General features: G+C 35.2%; 1 protein-coding gene across 1 annotated transcript; it reads left to right on the top strand.

Moving 5' to 3' along the window:
* The first annotated feature begins 191 nt into the window (after positions 1-191).
* LOC131165831 (phosphoribosylamine--glycine ligase) lies at positions 192-21739 on the top strand. Its single transcript, XM_058123932.1, has 5 exons — positions 192-447; positions 9357-9628; positions 19019-19389; positions 19489-20019; positions 21172-21739. The coding sequence occupies exons 2-5, from the start codon at positions 9385-9387 to the stop codon at positions 21586-21588; spliced, it is 1563 nt and encodes a 520-aa protein (XP_057979915.1). The 5' UTR covers positions 192-447; positions 9357-9384; the 3' UTR covers positions 21589-21739.
* Positions 21740-22555: the final 816 nt, after the last annotated feature.

Raw genomic sequence — 22555 nt, 5'->3', positions numbered from 1 at the left:
ACTATGTAACCTACAAATTTATTAGAAATTTCAAAAAATATTATCATAAGGTTTGACAATGTTTTTAAAAAGAGAATTGAAGAAAAAGGGAAGATTGAATATAGTAGACTTCTTTTAATTAATTCTCAATTCCTTAATTAATACTAAAAATAAATATAAAAATCTCAAAAACAACATATATCAATTTTTTAGAAGATAATAAATATAAAAACCCTAAAAACACGCCTCTTCCAAGTTCCACCCCCTGCCCAACATTCTCCCGCGTCTCACACTCATCTGGTCGCTGGAAAGTTGCCATTGTCGTTGCTCTGTCTGTGTATGTGCTCTCTCGCCCTCTCGACATTCGACCACGATCTTGGCTTCTTCGAAGGGTCGAAGCCTCTTCTCTGCAGAAGGGTCGAAGCCTCTTGCCTCTCGAAGGTTTGAAGGCCCTTCTTTCTCGACGTCGTGAGTCCCTCCCTCCTCCATTCCTCCCTCCTCCTATCTCCTTACTTGTTTTCTACTAGTCAGCAGAATATGAGCGAACCATTGAACTATTGAAGTGCCCAAGAACAAAATTGATTTTTGAGACTTGGAGTGTTTGATGATTAAATACAAGAATGATGTTAGTGTTTCATTGTTTCAAAAATCAAAATCTAAAGGGGGCTAAGTGGGGTGCTAGCTTTATTAGGTGGGTAGATGCAGGACAGCAGGAACCGGGTGTGGAGGCCGTGCTTTTCTAAGATGGTTATGGGGGAAAAGGTGATGCATAGTCGATGGATGCCTTATGACTCTAGTTACATTTCGTTTGCGGAGTCACTATATCGTGGAGAATAAGATAAAATGCAATGAGAAATTTGGGAAAAGAGGAAATAGTTATTCCTTATATTTTCCCTATTATTTCATCTAACATGTAATAAGAGAGCGGAATAAATATTCCCACGGTAAAATTTTGGAGTAGTCATTCCTTATTTATTCTTTGTTATGGGTTCATAAAAAGTTTTACTTTGTTATTTGATTCGTGGTAACAACATAATTTTTTTTACTAAACTAATTGTAACTAACTTATTATAATAGATCCATTGGTCATAATAGGGCATTTTAATGCAGTGAGAAATACATATGAAAGTAGCAATATGCTTTCTGCCAACAGCTTAAGAGGTATGAAAGATTTTCAAAATTGTTTGTATAATAGACTCTCCTGCATTTGGACCATTATTTACGTGATCAAAAAAAAGGGGAGAGTGGGTTTATTGCAAGGAAGTTAGACAGGGTACTAATTTCTTCATTGTCTTGAGGAGTGTTTCCCAATCTATTTTCTGAATTTCTAATAGGTTATCAGACCAAGTCCTGTTGTGGTTAAGTTGATTCCTTATGAAATTAGATTTAATGTTTCTTTTAGGTTCTCGAATTGTTGGACAAGACATGAATTGTTCATGAATTTGGTAGCTGATTCTTGGAATATAATTGTTAACGGTTCACCTATGTTTGTTGTTGTTTCAAAAACTACAACTCCTCAAGGTAAAGTTCAGAAATTTTCATCAAGAGAAGTTTAGTAAGATGAGCAGTAGAATTCATGGTGCTAGAGAAGAAATGTTGCAATGTCAATTTGGGCTGTTGACTAGATCTGTTATTCCTGCACAAAAAATTAATTTTATTAATTTTCAGTCTATAGAAGTCAAAAGAGGAGATTGTCAAGCCAAAGACTAGACACTGGACAGAATTGGATTAAATTGGGAGACAGAAATAATAAATTTTTTTCTGCCATGGTGAAAGAGAAGAATTCCAAATCTCAAATTAGATGCTTGATAAATGAAAAAGAAGAGAGATTGAAGATTTGGATGGAATTAATTCTAAACTACGGAGGTTCTATAATATCATGTTGGGGAATAAGGATGAGAATTTGAAGGTCTACAATGACCCATATCTGAAAGAAATTCTGAATTTTGCGTGGAACACTGATCATAAGGAAATTATGAGAAGCAAATTAATGAGAGAGATTAAAGATGTTTACTTCATCTTCTTTGATGAAAAGGCTCCTACTTTGCTTTTGTTGCTACTGCCGTCTTCTTCTTTGCCGCATCAGTGACTATTGGCTTCACCGCCGGTGACCAAGACCAAATCGGTGGTGGCTTCACCGCCACGAGCAGCTCCTTTGTGTCATTCTTTCGAACACTTGGAGCACAATCAGCAATTTCCATAGAAGCAAAATGCCATAGAAAACTCAGGTTCCATCGTGAATCACCAACTCCTTTGTGTCATTTTTTCGAACACTTGGAGCACACATAGGTAAATCCTTTCAAATGAAACCATATTAAACAAAATTCCCAAAATTTCATAGCAGAATATGGGAGAAAGAAAAGAAAAAAAAAATGTGGAAGCAAGAATCAGAAAAACAAAAAATCCGAGGAGTGATCCTGATCCTGAACGAACCCATGAATCTTGATTGCAAGAACAGTTTACTTGTTCTTTGAACGCTGGAAAAACGACCAAGATTTGCAGACTCAGCTCCAACAAACACCGTCATCCTTGGTGAGTAATGATTTTTTTTTTTTTTACTCGATTTGTTGTTCTGCGACTCTTCTCCATTTTGGGAGTAGGCTGTCTCCTCCTCCGCAGCCAAAGCCATGAAGGATTCGCTGGGCAGCTTAATTTGAACAAACTGCAGCTTCATCTGATAGAGAAGGAAATTGAGGATCTTTACCATTCCTGTGACATGGATTCTTCATCCGGTAATCAAAATTTAAATGCTTGGCTTCCAGAAAGGGTGAAGTTGATTATTGAGGAGATTGAAAGAGAAGAAGCAGCTCTGTAGGAGGATCTCTATTCTGCAGATCGAAAATTTGCAGAATACTACAATGTCTTGGAACAAATATTTGGCGTACTTGTTAAGCTTGTCAAAGATCGGAACAATCAATCGGAGCCCGGTGAGCAGTGCTCTGAGAGGCGAACATCGACTTGCACATACGAATCGCGACGATCTGAGACAGCTTTGGAAAGAAGCGAGTCGCGCTCCAAGATTCAGCGATCCAGCAATGACGACGAACGGTTCGTCAATCGCCATTCGCAAGCGGAGAGAGAGAGCTACAGAGAGCAGCAGAAAAATGCTCTGATACCATGTTAAATAAATAAACTGTATTATTCCGGAATTGATTAAAGAAGTTATCTTTACAGTGGTATTTATACTAGTATATAAAATGAAAAATACAACTGAATTAACAACTAACAAATTAACAACTAAACTAACAATTAACAAACTAACAACTCTAATACCTTGTCCAGATGACTTTAGTGCCAAAATTGTTAAGGTTTGTTGGTCTATAGTGGGTTAAGATGTTATTAAGGCAGTTTTATCATTCTTCTAGAAGGATAGTAAGCTTTTAAAGCAGGTAAGCTCTACTCTTATTACACTAATTCCCAAGAAGAAAAACCTTACTCAAGCAAAAGACTTTAGGCCAATTGCTTATTGTAATTTGATATATATGTCTATCTCTAAGATTTTGTCAAACATATTACAAAATTGTATCGGGGACTTTGTGACAACTTCTTACTTGTTCAAGAGCTGTCAAACATATATCATTTGAATTGTAAACCTACTAGATGGCCCTATAGGTGGATTTGATGAAAGCCTATAACCTTGTTCATTGGGATTTTGTTCTAAAACATTGGAACGTATTGAGACGCCAAAAGAATACGTTGGATGGGTGAAGGAGTGTATTACTACCCCTTGTTTTTCCTTGTTAATAAATGGAACTTCAAGGGTTTTTTTTTTTTTAAAGGGGATAAGGGATTAAGGTAGGGTGATCCTATTCCCTCTTATTTATTTTTTATGGTGATGTAATTTTGAACTAGAATGCTGAAGGTTGCCTCTAAACATGGTCTGTTCTATGCAAAAAGATTTATCTGTTAATTTTCTGTTATGCAGATGATCTACTCATATTGGCTAAAGGAGATCTTAACTCGACAAGAAGCAGTAAGAGTGTTTTATGATTATCTCCCTTTTATTTGATGACTGGATTAAAGTGTAACACAACGAAGTCTGAATTGTTCTTCTTTAGTCTATCTTGTGCCGAAGTTGATGTGTTGGCAAGAATTCTAGACTCTGAAGTGGGAAAATTACCAGTTAAATATCTTGGATTGCTACTAAGATAAAAAAGGATTACCCAAATGGATTTGTGAAAGTCTGTTAGAGAAATAGCTGGTAGAATCAATTTTTGCACATATAAGATGCTTTCTTATGCCAGTAGGCTTCAACTAATCTGTTCTGTGCTGCAAAGTATTCAATCTTTTTTGTCTGCTTCTGCTTGCCTGCCAATTGCTATTTTCAAAGAATTGGAAAAGAAGTTTGAATCCTTTCTATTAAAAGGATAATGATTGGAACACCTCATCATGCAAGGTAAGGTGAAAAGATGTTTGCAAACCAGTCAAAGAGGGTAGTTTGGGCTGAAAATTACTCTCTGAGTGGAGACGAATGACAATTCTAAAACTGATGTGGAACATATGTGAAATAGTTTCTTTGGGTAATCGGGGTCCATACGTATAAGATAAAAAATAGAAGAAGGAGACTGCAACAGATACTGGGATTCGGAAGGAGATACTGAGAAACAGATCAAGGATTTGTTCACAAATTACATGGAAAGTTGGGAATGGTAAATCAATTCAATTGCTGTTTGATAATTGGCATCCTTGTAGCCCTACTATTGAGCATTTTTGGCAATCAAATCCAGTTTGATCTGGGAGTTCAGAAATACTCTACATTACAGAATTTTATTGAAGGTAATCAATGGATATGGCCGGGAAGGAGTACTTGTAATACAGTTAGTATGGTTAATTCTGTTTCATTTTTTATCCAAATGCTAATGTTGAAGATAAAATCTGGTGGAAAGATTCAGGGAATAGGAAATTTGATATATCTTGGGAGATCATTAGAGAAAAGTATGCTGTTACATGGTTTGAGTTTATCTGGTTCAGAATGACGGTGCCTAGACATGCTTTTATATGTTGGTTGGCTTTGAAAAACAAGCTGCCAACTTTAGATCAATTGTTCTTTTGGGGTAAACTGTCAGACCCTATTTGTAAAACATGTAAGTATGGAAACCAAGGATCATTTATTTTTTGAATGTCAGGTAAGTGGTCAGATTTTGGAGGGTCCTATGGAAGATCTGATATTCAGTTTCAAGATCTGAACTGGAATGCAATTTTAGGCCGGCTTGTTGGTTTGAGGGGTACTGAAGCTAACTGGGAGGCAAAAGTTACATGGGCTGCAGCTCTTTATATTATTTGGGAAGTGAGAAACCTGGTAGTGATTAAAGGGGACACTGAAAAATTGGAGCACTAGATTAAACATACTATTCAAGTAGCAAAAACTTGTTGGTTGCAATTTCCATGTAGTGTTGTTTTGAGATGTATTCGTGTAAACACTAGGTCCTTTTCCCTAATGTTAATGAAATGGAGCCGGACGTTTTTATTTAAAAAAAAAAAAAAACTAACTTATCATAACTAAACTATTCCTAGGAGTAGGCATTCCGCGAACCAAAAGTTACCTCGTGTTAATTGGATTTGTAGTTGGACAAGTATTTCTGTATTTTTCTTGGAAGCTGTTGAATTTTTTATTAAATGAATGATCTAACTCAAAGATAGGTCTCTCCCTATATTTATAAGACAAATTATATACATTCTAATGACCATAATACCCTTTCTAACTCTCACTAATCAACATGCTAACACACTTAATAATAATACTAAAAGAATAAAATAACCAATAACACTCCCCCTCAAGCTGGAGCATAGATTTCATATGCTCCTAGCTTGTTACAAATAAATTTAACATGAGTACCCCCCCAAAGCTTTGGTAAACAAATCAGCAAGCTGTATATTGGACTTCACATAAGTGGTAGTAATGAGCTTTTGCACAAGTTTCTCTCAAACAAAATGACAATCAACTTTAGTGTGTTTTGTTCGCTCATGGAAGATCGAGTTGGAGACAATATGAAGAATAGCTTGATTATCACACATCAACTCCATAGACTAAGAATGTGGAAAACCCAATTCTTCCAACATGTTCTTTAACCAAACAAGTTCACAGGTAGTGTGAACCAATGTTTTAAAAAGCTTAATCGAGGCTTGCCTTGAGGCTCGCCTCAACGCACAACATGCCTAAAACACCTTGACACTCAATCTAAAATACCAAATTCCTAAAAGGTTACTACATTTCATGTTGAGGCTTAAGCATTTTTATAGAAGGCATGCCTTTTGCGTCTTTTTAGTTGAGGCTTACGCATTTTGGGTGTGTGATCCTTAAGTAATAATTGGTTAAAAAATTTTAACAACATGTTTGTATAAAAGGAACGTCATAATATGAGTTGATTTCTAGGACTCTTGGATCTCAGTCTTTCCAAAATAATTGAGAGTTGTATCTTATATCATGAAAATAGTTTGAACTTTGTAATAGTATAGCCATCTCTTGTCATGATTTATGTCATGTATTAAAGGTTGCAATTTTTGAATGGCCAACAAGCAGTTTGCAAAGTATATATAGTTTTTCTCTCTTACATTTTATTCGTGATTTTCTTAATTTTTCATTATTTTAAAAATATATAAAATTTATTTACATATTTTTATCTTAAAAACAAATTCTTAAGGCTTACGCCCCAACGCCTTAAGGCTTACACCTCACCTATTAAAGGTTAAAACAGCTTGCCTTACGCCTCCGCCTTTTAAAACATTGGTGTGAACTATAACTTTATACTCTAATTCAACATTTGACCTAACCACCACAGTTTGTTTTTTTACTCTTCCAAGAAACCAAATTACCACCAACCAAGATACAGTATCCAATTGTGGATTTTTAGTTGAAAGGGGACCTAGCCCAATCTGCATCCGTATATCCCTGAATATAAGTGTGACCTTGATCTCGATATAAAAGACCTCTCTTAGGTTCACATTTGAGATATCTCAAGATGTAAATTATTGCATCCCAGTGACTTGTCCTCTGAGATTCTAGAAATTGACTCACAATACTTCTTGCGAAAGATATGTCTGACTGAGTATTTGTGAGATAACTCAACTTTTCAACAAGTATTCGGTATCATCTAGGATTAGTCAACAAATCACCCATATCTAGCACTAACATATTGTTAGGATCCAGGGGTATATTAATCGGTTTCGATCCTAACAGCCCAATCTCATCCAATAAATCAAGAACATACTTCCTCTGTGACAAAACAATTCTTATATGTGATCTAGATACTTCTATACCCAAGAAGTATTTCAATGGTCCCAAATTTTTAGCTTGAAACTTAGTCTGCAGAAAATGTTTAAGGCTTTGATACCATGTTGAGATTTTGATTAAATGAATGACCTAACTTGAAGATAGGTCTCTCCCTCTTTTTATAATACAAATCAAATACTTTCTAATGACCATAATACCTTTACTAACTCTCACTAATTAACATACTAACATACTTAATAATAATACTAAAAGACAAATAAAACCATTACCAGAAGCCTTGGACCTTTTTTTGATTGTTGATGAATGATGATTGTTATTATGTTATTCATAATTTTTTTTTTATCAGTGAAATATATTAAAAGGGCATCAAGGGGATGCCAGTCCGTAGTACAAGAAATCAACCACCTTGAAGGGTGTCATAAAAAATAAAAAATTACATTAACTCATTTGCTACAAACTGCAGTAAACAATGGTCTTTGCTGAATTGAAGCATCGAGATTGAATTTTTGAAAACTCTTTTGTTCCTCTCTTTCCATAAACACCAGAAAGTTGCGAGAGGAATAAGAGACAAAACCTTCCTCTCTTTTCATAATTGAGCATGAATGATGCCTATTGCCTCAATATTTTTCACTTGAAAAAAAAAAAACATGCCCAAGATATATATATATATGTATGTATGTATGTATGTATGTATTTATGTATGTATATTAATTAATGTATGCAGTCCGTGTTGTGTCCTTATTCACAAAGTCACTGTATCAATTTGTTGGTATCGTGTCATGTCCATGTCCCATATCAGTATCAGTGCTGCTTAGCTGTCGATCAATCGAAATTTTGTCCATGCCGAGTGCCAACTGCCTCATCCATTGAAACAGAAAAATAAATCAAACTCAACAAACATTTTTTTAACAATTCAAAAGCATGTCAAAACTAAATCAGACCATGATTGAAATCAACATTAAATCAAGAAACAAGAAGTTGTTAGCAAGAAATCAACACAGCATTGAAAGCCTCAAAAAGGAAAAGAATCAAAAAGCAAGAAAACTACAGGAGTTCTCACAAGTCACAAGTGAAATCAGCGGGAGCCCATGAAAAAGAAAATTGACAGGTTCTCAATTCAGAACCTTATCAAGAAATCAATGGAGACTTATCCAAAAAAAAGGATGGAAGATGAAGTGATGAACTATTATCAGCAGTGCTGTTGGATGGCCATCGTCATTTGTCCTCAGTCACATCTTGTGAGCACAAGAAATGCACAACAAATCAGTCACTGAAATACATGTCAGGGCATAGAAGCAGGTGTGTGGGGGAGGGAGAGAACCATCATTGAAGAGTGATGAGGATTGACTTGAATGGGAGTGGATCGATGAGAGAAAAAAAGTAACAAACATAAGTGGAAGTTAGAAGTTGGGGAAACCAAGCTTCTACTACTTTAAGTTAGGATGGAACATACTTTGAAGTGAGTTTGAATCATTCGATTTGGAACCTCTTGGTGGTTTTTGTACATGATTTGGAGTAGTTTTTGAAGGGTTTGCTTGTGATAGTTTTTGAAGGGTTTGCTTGTGATTAACACTTGGGCACTTGTTAATTTCGATGAGTACTCTAGTTTTCTCTGTTGCATTCATATCTTGCGTCTCTTCTCTTCTCTTTTCTTTTTAAAAAATTTTTCCTGTACATGATAATATTGAAAGCTGGTTTTGTTGTTTTCATGTTGCTTTTCTTGGTGATGAATCAGTGTTCTTGACTGTCAGCTTTTCAGCTATACTGTTTTGGGTTCATAACTTGTGTATAACATACTGCTCTCTGCCTTGGTTGTGTGTGTTGAAACATGAAAGACATTGGACAACTGAAAAAGGAAATCACAACTCACAACTACAACCATAACTGAGTTGCATCCTAAATTTTTTCATATGTTTTCATGTAATTGTAGGGTCCTCATGTTGGGCTCTCATTGGTTCTGCCTTCTAAAACAGGATTCTACTGTCTCAGGCTTTCTGTTTCTTATTTTAGGGCTCATAAAGTTAAAATCTATTATCCTCTCTTGAAAAATTGCTTAAATGTTTTACAATGTTCTGTTTCCTTCCCCTTCCTTCTTCTCTTCTTCCTTCCAAGTTCATACAGTAAACAATAATATTTTATTCACCAGGATATAGTGCTGTTTTGCCGGAGCACAAATGTCTTGCACATTCTTCACCACTGGAGTTTCTCCAAAACTTCTCAACAACCATCATCATCATCAGTATCATCATCATATGCATCAGTTTCAAGTATTCAAGCCATTTGTAGGAGGCAATAGTCACTGCCTTGTGACACCTCAATGGCGTGGCAAATTTGGTAATTTTGTTTCATCTCGGTCATTTGCTGTTGATATCAACTGTAATTTGAAGAAGCTAGAGCGACTCAATGACAAAGGTTCTGGTAAGAAAAATCTTCAATCTGATGATTTTCATGTAGAATTATTAATTATTAATAATAATATTATTTGTTTTTGAAGCCATTAAAAAAGGCAAAAAAAAAATAAATTTTTGAATTTTTTAAAAAATATGTATGTACGCCAACGGCTGCATGACAAATATTAATGCGAAAACTGTCTTTAGCCGATATGCCTTTGATTCACTTAAATTAGTTATTTTATTTTGATTTCGGAACAGAAGGCGCAATATATGTCAAAGAGGTTTATTTATTGTTATGAATCTTGTGTAGAACTTTTTTGAGTTTATTTTGGGAAAAACAATTTCTGAGACTTGACATGTTGAATGTTCCAATTGAAATTCGATTCAAAATATTTGCTTTTGAGACAATCAGTGCCTACATTCTGTTATTAAGATTTTTTTTCTGTTCTTTTATTTTATTAGAGTAAGACATTATTAAAATTAGTTGCATTCTAATCTTTGTTAAGGCGTAATATAAATTGTTGGCCCCCAACCTAACTGCTTAGGCTTTTAGGTAAAGTGGGATTCTAACATGGTATGAGAACCAGCCAGGGGGTTTTGGGTTCTAGTCTTCTTATTCCCTGAAATGTGTGTTTTTAATCATTTGTTTATCTCTCCATGCACTGTCGGTTTGCATAGGGGAATGTTAAGGCCTGATATACATTACTGGCCCACAACTTTATGGCTTAAGCTTTTAGATAAGTGGTATTTTAACAATCTTGATTAATTTCTGAATTTTTGGTTTGGTATAAATTTCCCATTTATTAGTAAAAAATGAAAAATTCATGTTTGTTTCAAAATTTTAAGGTTTGACTTTTGTTTGGAACTTAATGGATGTTGATACAAGAACATAGAACCTTGATCATTTTGAAAGTTATGTGGATTTTTTGAAAATCTTGATTAATTTCTGAAGATGTTGGTTACTTTTTTGAAGTTTTCCTACTATTGGAAGAACTAAAAAAATGAAAAACAAACAAAAAAAGGAGCAAAGCAAAGGTAGTTATGAACTTTGGAAGTGTGATTCTAATCAGACCTTAATGATGTGAACCAAAATATAGAACTCTAGTTATGAATATCCTATAAGACATAACAGACAAGACATTTGTGGTTTACCCCTACTTTCATTGTAAGTGTTGCTGCACCCTTTATTTGCTATTTACTGATGCTAAATTTCTATTAACCGCTCATTTATTTTTCTATTCTCTGCATTACCATTGCAAAATCTGTATTAGTGTTTATTTTTCATTTTGTTGGGTCTTTATTTTGACATTTTCCTATTGCATTTGGCATTGCCTTCCCTACCACTATAGACTATTCCAAATTAAAGTTAGAATATTAGAATTTTTGTGGAGATTAGGAAGAATCTCAATGTCTTTCTTTTATAGTAGTCAATCCAAAGCCATACATGACTAGTCATTGGATCAATTATGGTGTACCTTATTGATGTATTTTTATCTACTTGTTTTATGTGTAGAATCAATTTACTTGTCAATTCAAATGGTATTTCTGAATTGATGGGTCATTTAAATAGTGAAAACTAATGAGGGAAGCACAATTTTGTTCACCGACAACTTGCTAAAATCAATTTACATTTCATTCTCCCTAGTAAAGAATGTTTATAAGTTGAATAAAATTTACCCAAAATACATTAAATGTTATATTTTGGATGGTTATAGGCTTATTGTTAATATGAGCATGGTTGAACATGCTTAAAAATATTGGTAGCTGTTGCATATGCTTACCATTGTGTAAGAACTGCTGCAGCTGCGAAGGCTCAGCAATGCCATTTGCTACTGTCCCACTATTCTGTTTGCTATCTCTATTTAAAACCATGTTGTGAAAATTCTAGACGATGTACTTACTGTAAGAATTAGGATGCAATAAAAATAATAACTTAAATTAGTGAGACAATTACAAAAAAGAAGCTGAGGCGTGGTAGGATTACTTTCCTTAAGAACTGATTTAGTGAGACAATTACGAAAAAAGAAGCTGAGGCGTGGTAGGACCACTTTCCTTAGAACTGATTTCGCGCCTATAGAGAAATTCTCTTAGTGCAAATAATCACAGTGCACATGGTCTCCAAGATTACTCAGCTTGGCTTGGATTTGCGTGCACTCACAAGCTCCAGAGATAGTATACGGTTACTCACTGTAAAGGAAGGAAAAGAAACAAGAATAAGATGATAGAAAAGAAAATAATAACAAGATATCTGGTAGAGACTACTACTAGATGATGGAGAGAAAGTATGTAAGAAAGAAAAGAGATATGTTTCTTTGGTTGTGTTTTGGAAAGGGCTGGAGATAGCCTTTTTATAGGCTGCATAGAGGAGTAACTTTCAGCCGGTTATTGCAGCAGATTAATGGTATTTGACCGATCAAATACCACCATTAATATCTAGCTGTTGGAAGACATTAAACAAAAAAAAAACAGCTGAAAATTAACACCAAGAAGAAAAACTGCTGCCATTAATTTACAAAATAAAGAACCAAAAACTGCTGGAATTTGAAACATCTCCAACAATCTCCCACATGTTTCAAATTATGAAATAAAACAAAACAAAAAAAAAAAAAATGAAAAAATAGAACAAAGGTTGGGTAACCATAAAAAGTCATGCAAAGGGTGACAATACCTTTTGGTTTGAATTACACTTAGAGAATTTGAGCTATGAGCTAGAAGAACTTGGTGAGTTTTATAATCTTGAACCAACCTCTTTTAGTGTAACTCTATAAACACACAACTCACATGACATTTCTAAATACAAGGGTCTTGCGGGTTGGTACGAATAGGCCATGCACCATACCTGGATTTTCATGAATGCTCTAGAAAATTTTAGCCCACTAAACTTTCATAGGAAGCAGCCCCACTTTCATACTCATATAGGTGAATCCATCACGTGTGTAACTACAAGTAAACACACCACCTAACAAAGGCTATGGATTCATTAAGAGATAAACTTATCCTTGCAAACGTTGTAATTGCACTATTCCAACACCATAGGGATGAAGGAAACCAAAAAAAAAAAGTGCTCAGCAAACTACTTAATGACTTGTTGTTACCTACTGAACCTAATTCATGGGATCTCCAATCACATAGGTTGGGCTGCCATCATTAGTAGTTTATGTTAAGGGCTTAAGACCCATCCCCCCCAATGTTTCTTCTACTAGCTTTCTAGCTAGTCTCTTTGTTAGAGGATCTGCTAAATTTCTATTTGATCTTACATAATGCAAAGTGATCACTCGAAGTGAGAATAATTCTTTGACTATCTTATGGCTTAGGCATGTATGCCTACTCTTGCCATTGTAGATCTTATTATTTGCACGAGTTATTGCTGCTAGGCAATCACAACATATGGATAGAGGTGGTATTGGTTTAACCCACAAAGGAGTATCTGCCAACATATTCCTTAACCAATCAGCCTCATTGGCTGTTTTCTCTGGAGCTACGAACTCTGCCTCCATAGTAGACTTTTCTATGCATTTCTGTTTCAGGGATTTCCAAGACATAGCAGCACTGGCTAAAGTAAAAACAGTCACTTGTAGACTTGATATCAATTGTGTATAATATCCATTTAGCGTAATAAAATGCTTCTATAACTGTAGGGAATTCACAGTAAAATAGTCCATAATTTGTAGTACGCTTAAGATATTTTAACACCCTTTTTAGTGCTATCCAGTGGTCATGCCTAGGATTATGATTGTATCTACTAAGTCTACATATTGTAAATGCAATATGTGGGCATGTATAATTCATTAAATGCATTAAAGAATCCACCATTTGAGCATACTCAACCTTAGTAACAGGATCGCCTTTATTTTTCGTTAATTGCAAACTAGTGTCATGAGGAGTTTTAACAGGTGTGCAATCAATATGATGAATTTTTAAAAAAAAAAAAAATTTCCACATAATGTGATTGGGATAAACAAACACCATTGTGCTCACATATAACTCTTATACCTAGAATTACGTCTGCTTGTCCCAAGTCTTTCATTTCAAATTTTGGAGCTAGAAACAATTTGGTTGAGTTGGCGATTTCTATACTGGTGTCAAATATTAACATATCATCAACATATAAACATATTATTACACCACTATTACCATCAAATTTGTTGTACAAACATTTATCCAATTCATTAGTTTTATATCCATCACTTATAAGAATGTTATCAAACTTTTCATGCCATTGTAAAGTTGCTTGTTTAAGTTCGTACGAAGATCTAACTAATTTACAAACTTAATGATTCCCACCATCTATTTTATAACCTTCAGGTTGTTCCGTATAAATTTCTTCTTCTAGATCACCATTCAAGAATGCATTTTTTACATCCATCTGGTGTATATATAGGTTACATATAGAAGCCAAGGCTATTAAAACTCTAATAGTTGTGACCTTGTTAACTGGCGATTAAGTATCCAAAACATCTCCTCCTTCTTTTTGGTAATACCCATTGGCTACTAATCTAGCTTCAAACTTATCAATACTACCATGTAGTCTCAACTTCTTTTTGAATACCCATTTACACCCTCTTGTTTCATGTCCAGGTGGTAAATCTGCAAGATCCCTTGTTTTATTTATAATTAAAGACTCTAATTCATCTTCAATTGCTTCTTTCCAAAACATAGCATCTAGTGAAGTTATAGGTTCTTCATATGTGAGTGGATTATCTTGTACTAGAAAATTTGTCACCAAGTTAGATTCAAAAGTTGTTTCCTTACGACATCTTTTACTTTTCCTAGGTTTAGGATTTTTTACATTGTTGTCAACAATTTCTGTTCCAAAAAATGTTTTATTTATTATTTCATCTATTATTTCTTCTTTATGTTTTAAATGAAAAATGTTTTCAAAAAATTCTGCATCTCGTGCTTCTATTATTTTATTCGGTTGTAACACATTATTATCAGATCTAATATTAAGAATCTATATGCAACACTATTTTGAGCATACCCTATAAATACATTGTTACTAGTTTTAGGACCAATTTTCCTTTTCTTTACTTCTTGCAAACCTAATTTAGCTAATCACCCCCCACACTTTCAAATATTTTAGATTGGGTTTATAGCCATTCCATAATTCATAAGGTGTTTTATCACTTTTCTTAGGTGGTATTCTATTGAGTATATGATTAGCAGATAGAATAGCTTCTCCCCACATATTAGAAGGCAAACCTAAACTTTACTAACATTACGTTCATCATATCTTTCAATATTCTATTTTTCCTTTCAGCTATACCATTCTGTTCAAGTGTATAAACCTCATGTATTATTCCATTCTGTTCTATTTTTCTCCTCGTTCAGTTCTTAATTTTTTAATTTTCCTATCTTTTTGATTTTCCACTTCTAGTTTACACCTAATAAAACCATCTTTAGCTTCATCTTTTAATTTTAATAAATAAACTATTGTATATCTTGAGAACATCAACAAAAGTTACGTAATGTTTTTTACCACCTCTACTCATCTGATTTTTAAAATCTCCTAAATCCATATGGATGAGTTCTATTAATTGTGTACTTCTAGTTGTCACAAATTTAAAAGGTTTTCTAATAAATTTAGCTTTTACACAAATTTCACATTTTTTTTTTGTTGGCTTTAGCTAAGCTTGCTATTAGATCTAGATTTCTCATTCTTTTAACAGAAGAAAAGTTTATATGTCCTAATATATCATGCCAAAGATCTAAAGAATCAACTAAATAAGCAGAAGAAAAAACATTTTTATTCATACTATAAATAACAGTCAACACAAATAGTCCATTATTATAGTAATCCTTACTCAGGAAGACACCGTTACGAGTCAAGATCAATTTGTCTGACTCAAAAACTAGTTTGATACCAAACTTGTTTAGGATGGATCCAAAAATCAGGTTTCTCCTAATATCTGGTACATGATGTACGTCAGTCAATCTTAAAATTTTTCCGGAGGTGATCTCTTAAGGTTCACAATATCCTTTCCTAGCATAGATGAGGATTGGGCATTACTCATAAATACTGATTCCCCATCAACTTTTTCATATTTGTTGAAAAATAAATAGCACTTGTAGATTTCGATACCTTGGATCTATTATACAAGCTGAAGGTGAAATTGAAGATGATGTAATGCATAGAGTTAAAGCAAGTTAGGTAAAATGGAGAAGTGCTTCAAGTGTGCTATGTGATTGTAGAATACCCCTAAAATTGAAATGGAAGTTTTATAGGACAGCTATAAGACCAGTTATGCTATATGGATCGGATTGTTGGGCGATGAAAAAACATAATATCCAAAAGTAAAAGCTGCTGAGATGAGAATGTTTAGATGGATGAGTGGTATAACATTGAAAGATAAATTAAGGAATGAACATATTCATGGTAAGTTAGGTGTAGCTCCTATAGAAGATAAGATAAGAAAGTGACAACTTAGATGGTATGGACACTTGCAATGTAGGCCGAATAGTGCACCAGTGAGGAAGAGTGAGTTAGTGTGGGGGGCAGTAGAAGGGGTAGGGGTAGACCTAAAATAACTTGGGAGGAGATAGCGAGTAAGGATTTAATATCCCTGAATCTGTCAAAAGAAATGATCTATGATCGCATAAATTGGCAGAAAATGATTCATATAGTTGACCCCACCTAGTGAGACTTAAGGCTTGGTTTTGTTGTTGTTGTTATTGCATATATGTTTAGTGGCACCGGTATCTACTACTCAGTCATGTGTATTTTCCACAAGATTCACCTTAGATACCACGGCAGCGATCACCTCATCTTCTACTATATTGGCTTGGGGCTTATTATTATTATTATTATTATTACCACCCTTATGGTGAAACCTACACTAAGGTGCATGATGTCTAGGTTTACCACAAGCATAACAGTTACCTTGTGTCTTCTTTATGTTGGAGGAGTTGTATCTCAGTCGATTGTCAGGATGGTTGTCATTCTGATCATCTCCTTGGTTGTTGTGCAATCAATTGTTGGTTTGGTTGTTTCCTCTAGCGTTGAACCTTCTATTGTTGTACCTTCCCCTAGCTTGCTTCCCAGTTTTGAAGTTCCCTTAGATCCTGCGTGGCCATCTTCCACTAAGTTTGCGTTTCCCATTACTTCATATTCTGGACTGCTATTTTTCTATTAGCTTCTTCTATCCTCAGGTAGATGATAAATTGTTCAAAATTCATATCCTTCTTGTGCAACAAAGTTCCCTTAGTCTCATTCTAAGATGGTCGCAACTTGTCAATTGGGGAAGCTATCTAAAATACATCATTTACTTCTATTCCCTTTGCCAACATATCGTGCAACAATTTTTGAAATTCTCGAATTTGGAAATCGTCTATTTTTTCATCTGTCATCTCATAGCGCAGGAATTTGCTGCAAGCAAATTTCTTGGTTCCAGTGTCTTCTGTGATGTAGTTCTTGTTGAAGATTTCCCATATTTCTCTGGCAGTGTGATACTTACAGTAAACATCATAAAATTCATTCGCCAAAGTATTGAGAATATATTTCTTGCACCTCTTGTTATCTTCCTCCCACCTAATTATGATGTGGTTATTATTTCCTTCTGGTTGAGGTTAGGGAGTTTCTAGAACATACACCACTGACAGCGTTTTCAAGGAAAAATAAATTTTTGCTTTCCAACGCTTGTAATTGGTCCTATCAAAAGATTCCACACGGGTGAGATCAACTAGTAGTTTCTTTAGTGTAGGATTGAAGGTGGCCATTTGGGTTTTAAGATTGTAAGAATTAAGATGTAATAAAAATAATAACTTAAATTAAATTAGTGAGACAATTACAAAAAGAGAAGCTGAGGCGTGGTAGGACCACTATCCTTAAAACCGATTTTGCACCTACAAAGAAAATCTCTGTGTGCAAATAGTCACAGTGCACACGGTCTCTAGGATTACTCAGTTTGGCTTGGATTTGTGTGCATGCACAAACTCCAGAGCTTTGGAAGGAAAAGAAACAAGAAAGATGATAGAAAGAAAATAATAAGAAGATACCTACTAGAGACTACTATTGGATGATGGAGAGAAAAAGTATGTAAAAAAGAAAAGAGATCTGTTTCTTTGGTTGTGTTCTGGAAAAAGATTGGAGATAGCCTTTTTATAGGCTACATAGAGGAGTAACTTCCAGCCGGTTATTGCAGCAGATCAATGGTATTTAACTGTTCTATTACCACCATTAATATCTAGCTGTTTGAGGACATTAAACCAAAAAAAAAAAACATCTGAAAATAAACACCAAAGAAAAAAAACTGCTGCCATTAATCCAGAAAATAAAGAACCAAAAACTGATGGAATTTAAAACATCTCCAACACTTGATCATTAAAAGTTGTTTTTTTTTCTTTTAAATAAAAATTTTGTTATGTTTTAGAAGATACTGTTACAAATTGAGGAGGTTCAATTTGATTGACTTGTAATTCCTGTTTTCCTATACACTACCAGATTTTTGGTCCCTTCTCATTTCCCCTTATATGAACCTTGCAATTGAGACTTTCTTTACACTTGCCATGTACACTCACTTTGCACGTGCTCCTGGATTGAGGATTAATTATCTAATGGTTCTAAAATACTAATATTCTTTAAACATGTAATTTTATAATTTATAGAGAGGCACTTTTGGAATCTCAAAAAAAAAAAAAAAAAAAAAAAAAAAAAAAAAAATATCTGGTTATCACTTAGCTACACGCACACGGAGCAGTAATACATTATCATGTTCTGATTTTCACCCAAAAATGCACACATTCAGCATTGCACAAACTTATTTGACTTTGGTTTTGCCAAAAGCACACACTACACAACACTATTGCACTGCCTTTTTTGAAATGCTTGCCAAAATTGATGATAACAGAGCACAAAATCCAGCTACGCTACTAATAACAAGGCACTCCCATTCACTAAATTAACAATACTTGACGGGCAGGCGGGCTAAGAGACCTATTCATACTCTAGCTCAAAGATAAAGTAGAACACACAAGCAGGCAAGGTTTCGATCTTAAAAAAAAAAGTAAGAAAATAGGATTTACCCCACTTGAACTCTAAGAGGAAGAGAGGGAATGAGGGAAAAGAAAGTGTGTCAAATGTGATAGGAGAATGGCACAAAAGCCTAAAATCAACATAAAAAATGCATTTTTTTTTTTTCAGTATTTTGATGACTATTTCAGCAGTGGAAAAGGAAATAAAGGCCCCAATCAGGGCAATTGAGAGTGCAAGGTTAGTCCAGACAAAATTAGGTGCTGTCACTTGTAAAAGAGTAAATACGAAAAATTGGAATGAATCCTTATTGTGTCATTAAATACAAAAAAGGGATGGTTCACTTCATCGTGTGTATATATATATATATATATATATATATATATATATATATATTTTCATTGTTTCTTTGCCTTGATCCTTCTTTCTTTGATTGTTTTCCAAAAGAGAGGGTGATTGCGCTGGTCATTGGGGGAGGAGGAAGGGAACATGCACTTTGCTATGCTTTGCAGAGATCTCCTTCCTGTGATGCGGTCTTCTGTGCGCCTGGTAATGCTGGAATTTCCAACTCAGGAAATGCCACTTGCATTTCAAGCCTCGACATCTTTGACAGCTCAGCTGTGATCTCCTTCTGCCGCACATGGGGAGTGGGATTGGTTGTTATTGGACCAGAGGCTCCTCTTGTTTCAGGTCTTGCAAATGATCTTGTTGAGGCTGGAATCCCTACTTTTGGCCCCTCGGCAGAGGCAGCTGCTTTGGAAGGATCCAAGAACTTCATGAAGAATTTAAGTGACAAATATGGAATTCCCACTGCTAAGGTTCATCATTTGGCTCTCTCCCTCTCTTTCTACAATTCTTTTATCAAAAAAGAAACTAGCTTTCAGGAAAGCCCTATAGCTAAATATTACTTGATGCAGTATCAAACTTTTACGGACTCAGCTGCGGCGAAGAAATATATTCAACAGCAAGGGGCACCTATTGTTATCAAGGCAGATGGATTGGCTGCTGGAAAAGGAGTTATTGTTGCTATGAAATTGGAGGAGGCTTATGATGCTGTTGATTCAATGCTTGTGGAGGGTGTTTTTGGTTCTGCAGGCTGTCGTGTTATTGTTGAGGAATTTCTCGAAGGAGAAGAAGCATCCTTTTTTGCCTTGGTAGATGGAGAGAATGCAATTCCTCTAGAATCTGCTCAGGACCATAAACGAGTAGGGGATGGTGATACAGGGCCCAACACTGGTGGAATGGGGGCATATTCTCCTGCGCCCATATTAACAGAAGAACTTCAGTCCTTGATCATGAAATCTATAATCCTTCCTACCGTGAAAGGCATGTCTGCAGAAGGCTGTAAGTTTGTTGGGGTTTTGTATGCTGGTCTCATGATTGAGAAGAAGTCTGGTTTGCCTAAGCTAATTGAGTACAACGTTCGATTTGGAGATCCAGAGTGCCAGGTTAGTTAACAGATCCCATATTTAATCTTCATAAACAAATTTACAATTTTTATATTGATGGCCATGGCATGGCAGCTGCTTATGACTTGTGAGCACAACAAAAATGTATGTGCACTTGCTTAAAAATTTGTACTTCTATTTGTAAGAGCATATAAACGATTGTTATATAATTAAAGAGATTGGTTTGGATTGTAATGTGCGTTGATGATGTGTTGTGTGTTGGTTTATGGAGTCATTTCTTCTGGTGTTAATCCCAAGTCTCAGGATAATCATTTGCTTCCTTTATCTAGTGTCAATTGGTAATCAGCCCTTTCTTGGAGTGGCACTTTTATTTGTTTTTAATTGTATAAATTGCACCACAAGCCCATGAACTATAACTTAATTGCACTTCACTCCTTGAAGTGTTCCAATTAACTTGTTTTGGTCATAAATTAGTAGTTCATGTTCTGGAAAGCGACAAATGCGAACGATCGCTCATGGATGTTATTTGTGTGAATTGTTTGTTTTGTGAACGTTTTAGCATCATTTATGATTTTCACATTGAACTAGTTTCTTGGAAGGGTTTTGACATTAAGGACAATGTGATTGATATGAAATTATTTTAATTTAATTGTCCATCTCATCGGATAGTTTCGGGCAACCATTTTGGTCTGATTCTCTACATATTTTAACTGACTTTTGAGTGTTTTTAAGTCATGGCAGAATGTTTTAAGGTGTCTAAACACATTATGATTACACAATTTCCTTTTATGTGTAAGTTTCTCATGGAAGTTGGAGATGGTATGAAAATCACTTACTTGGTAGCAAGAAAAAAAATCATCATTTAAAATTCCTTGGTTTGGGAGAGGAGGCAGGGGGGTAGAGGGTGTTATGTTTAGTTTGTTTATATCATGAAAAACAAAAATTGCACTGATTTATTCTAAATTGTGTCTAAACAACACAACAAACAACAACCAAGCCTTAAGTCCCACTAGGTGGCCTCTAAAAACATGACCTTGTTTGTTGGTGGGTGGTGGTACTGATGTCTAGTCTGTAAATTTTGGGTCTATTGTTACTAACTTTGACATAATGTAATTGTGTGAACTTGGCGATTATTGCATAATTGAATTAACCATTTTTTCTTGATCTTTTTCTGCCACTGATGATCAACAGGTTTTGATGGTTCGGTTAGAATCCGATCTGGCACAAGTTCTTCTTGCAGCTTGCAGGGGAGAGCTAAGCAACGTATCCCTGAGTTGGTCCACTGGTTCTGCCATGGTTGTAGTAATGGCAAGTAATGGCTACCCTGGACCCTATGAGAAGGGAACCCTAATTCGTAACCTTGAAGAAGCAGAGCATGTTGCTCCATGTGTTAAGATATTTCATGCTGGAACTGAACTTGATCCAGATGGCAACTTCATCGCTGCTGGGGGTCGTGTTCTTGGGGTTACTGCTAAGGGACGTGATCTTGAAGAAGCAAGTGAGAGAGCTTATCGAGCTGTGGATGAAATCAACTGGCCAGGAGGGTTTTATCGGTGTGATATTGGTTGGAGAGCACTACCCAAGAGGCAATTTGCCAGACAAGTCTAAACTGGTTGTTGTACTTCAGAAATTTTGGGCATGAGTTAATGTTACCTAATGAGTATACTAATGCCTTGTGTGAACCTGTGAAATAAAATGGTGAAATAAAATGTTGACATCACCAATGAAAGGAAAAAGTGAATTTTCTTTTGGTGCAGAATCTTTTGTTCCTATGTTAAGCTCTTTGTTCCCATATGCACGTGTATGTTATATTCAGCCAATTGCATTGACAATGACTGCTGCCCTGGTAAACAGGTGTCCAGATTTAAACAGTTTTTATATAGCCCTCAAAGACCAATCCTTGTGCCTCACATGTCTAGCCATGATCAGAGGCTTGATGATCGGTCCACCACCCATCAAACTTAGCTCATCTTTACTGGTCCATTATACTGACTCAGTGGTGGGGCTAATGGAGGAAGGGAAGCCAATCATTGTGACGAATGCAAAGGAGCAGCAAATGATGCCCTCAGTGGTTGCGTACATGGTATGGTAATTTTTTTGCCACTCGTTATATTATATTAATGTACTTCTAGGAATAAGTTTTGTTTCCTGTCTGGGTTGTGGTTGACTGGCCCAATATTCTTTTGTAGCTGCCTTTGGCTGTTACATATTGAGTAGCATATGATCTTAGTTCATGACAAAGCGTGTATCCTTGCATTGTTTTTCTTATCTTGCTGATATTACACATGTATGGGTGATTGCATTGCCGTACGACAGATTCATAGGTTCAAGTTGTCTGAATGAGAGTGTTGCCCCTCCCAAACAAAAGAAACAGTTGTTGACTCGTGGGAATCTGTTCTGTGCCTTTAATTTGAAGAATAAAAATGTAAGCCCCTGAAAATTTGTTATAATGCGCTTCCTCACTTAAGCACCCCTTTTTCCATAAAAATAGTTACATCCTTTTGCCCTTGCTGTTTTTTCTATTTTCTTTTTATCTTCTGTGGTTTACGTCAGATAATTAAAAAATTTCTGTTTA

This window comes from Malania oleifera, chromosome 10 (assembly GCF_029873635.1).
Source record: "Malania oleifera isolate guangnan ecotype guangnan chromosome 10, ASM2987363v1, whole genome shotgun sequence".
In the NCBI taxonomy this organism is placed as follows: domain Eukaryota; kingdom Viridiplantae; phylum Streptophyta; class Magnoliopsida; order Santalales; family Ximeniaceae; genus Malania; species Malania oleifera.
The sequence above is the reverse complement of the archived record's forward strand: the minus strand, read 5'-3'. Positions and strand labels throughout refer to the sequence as shown.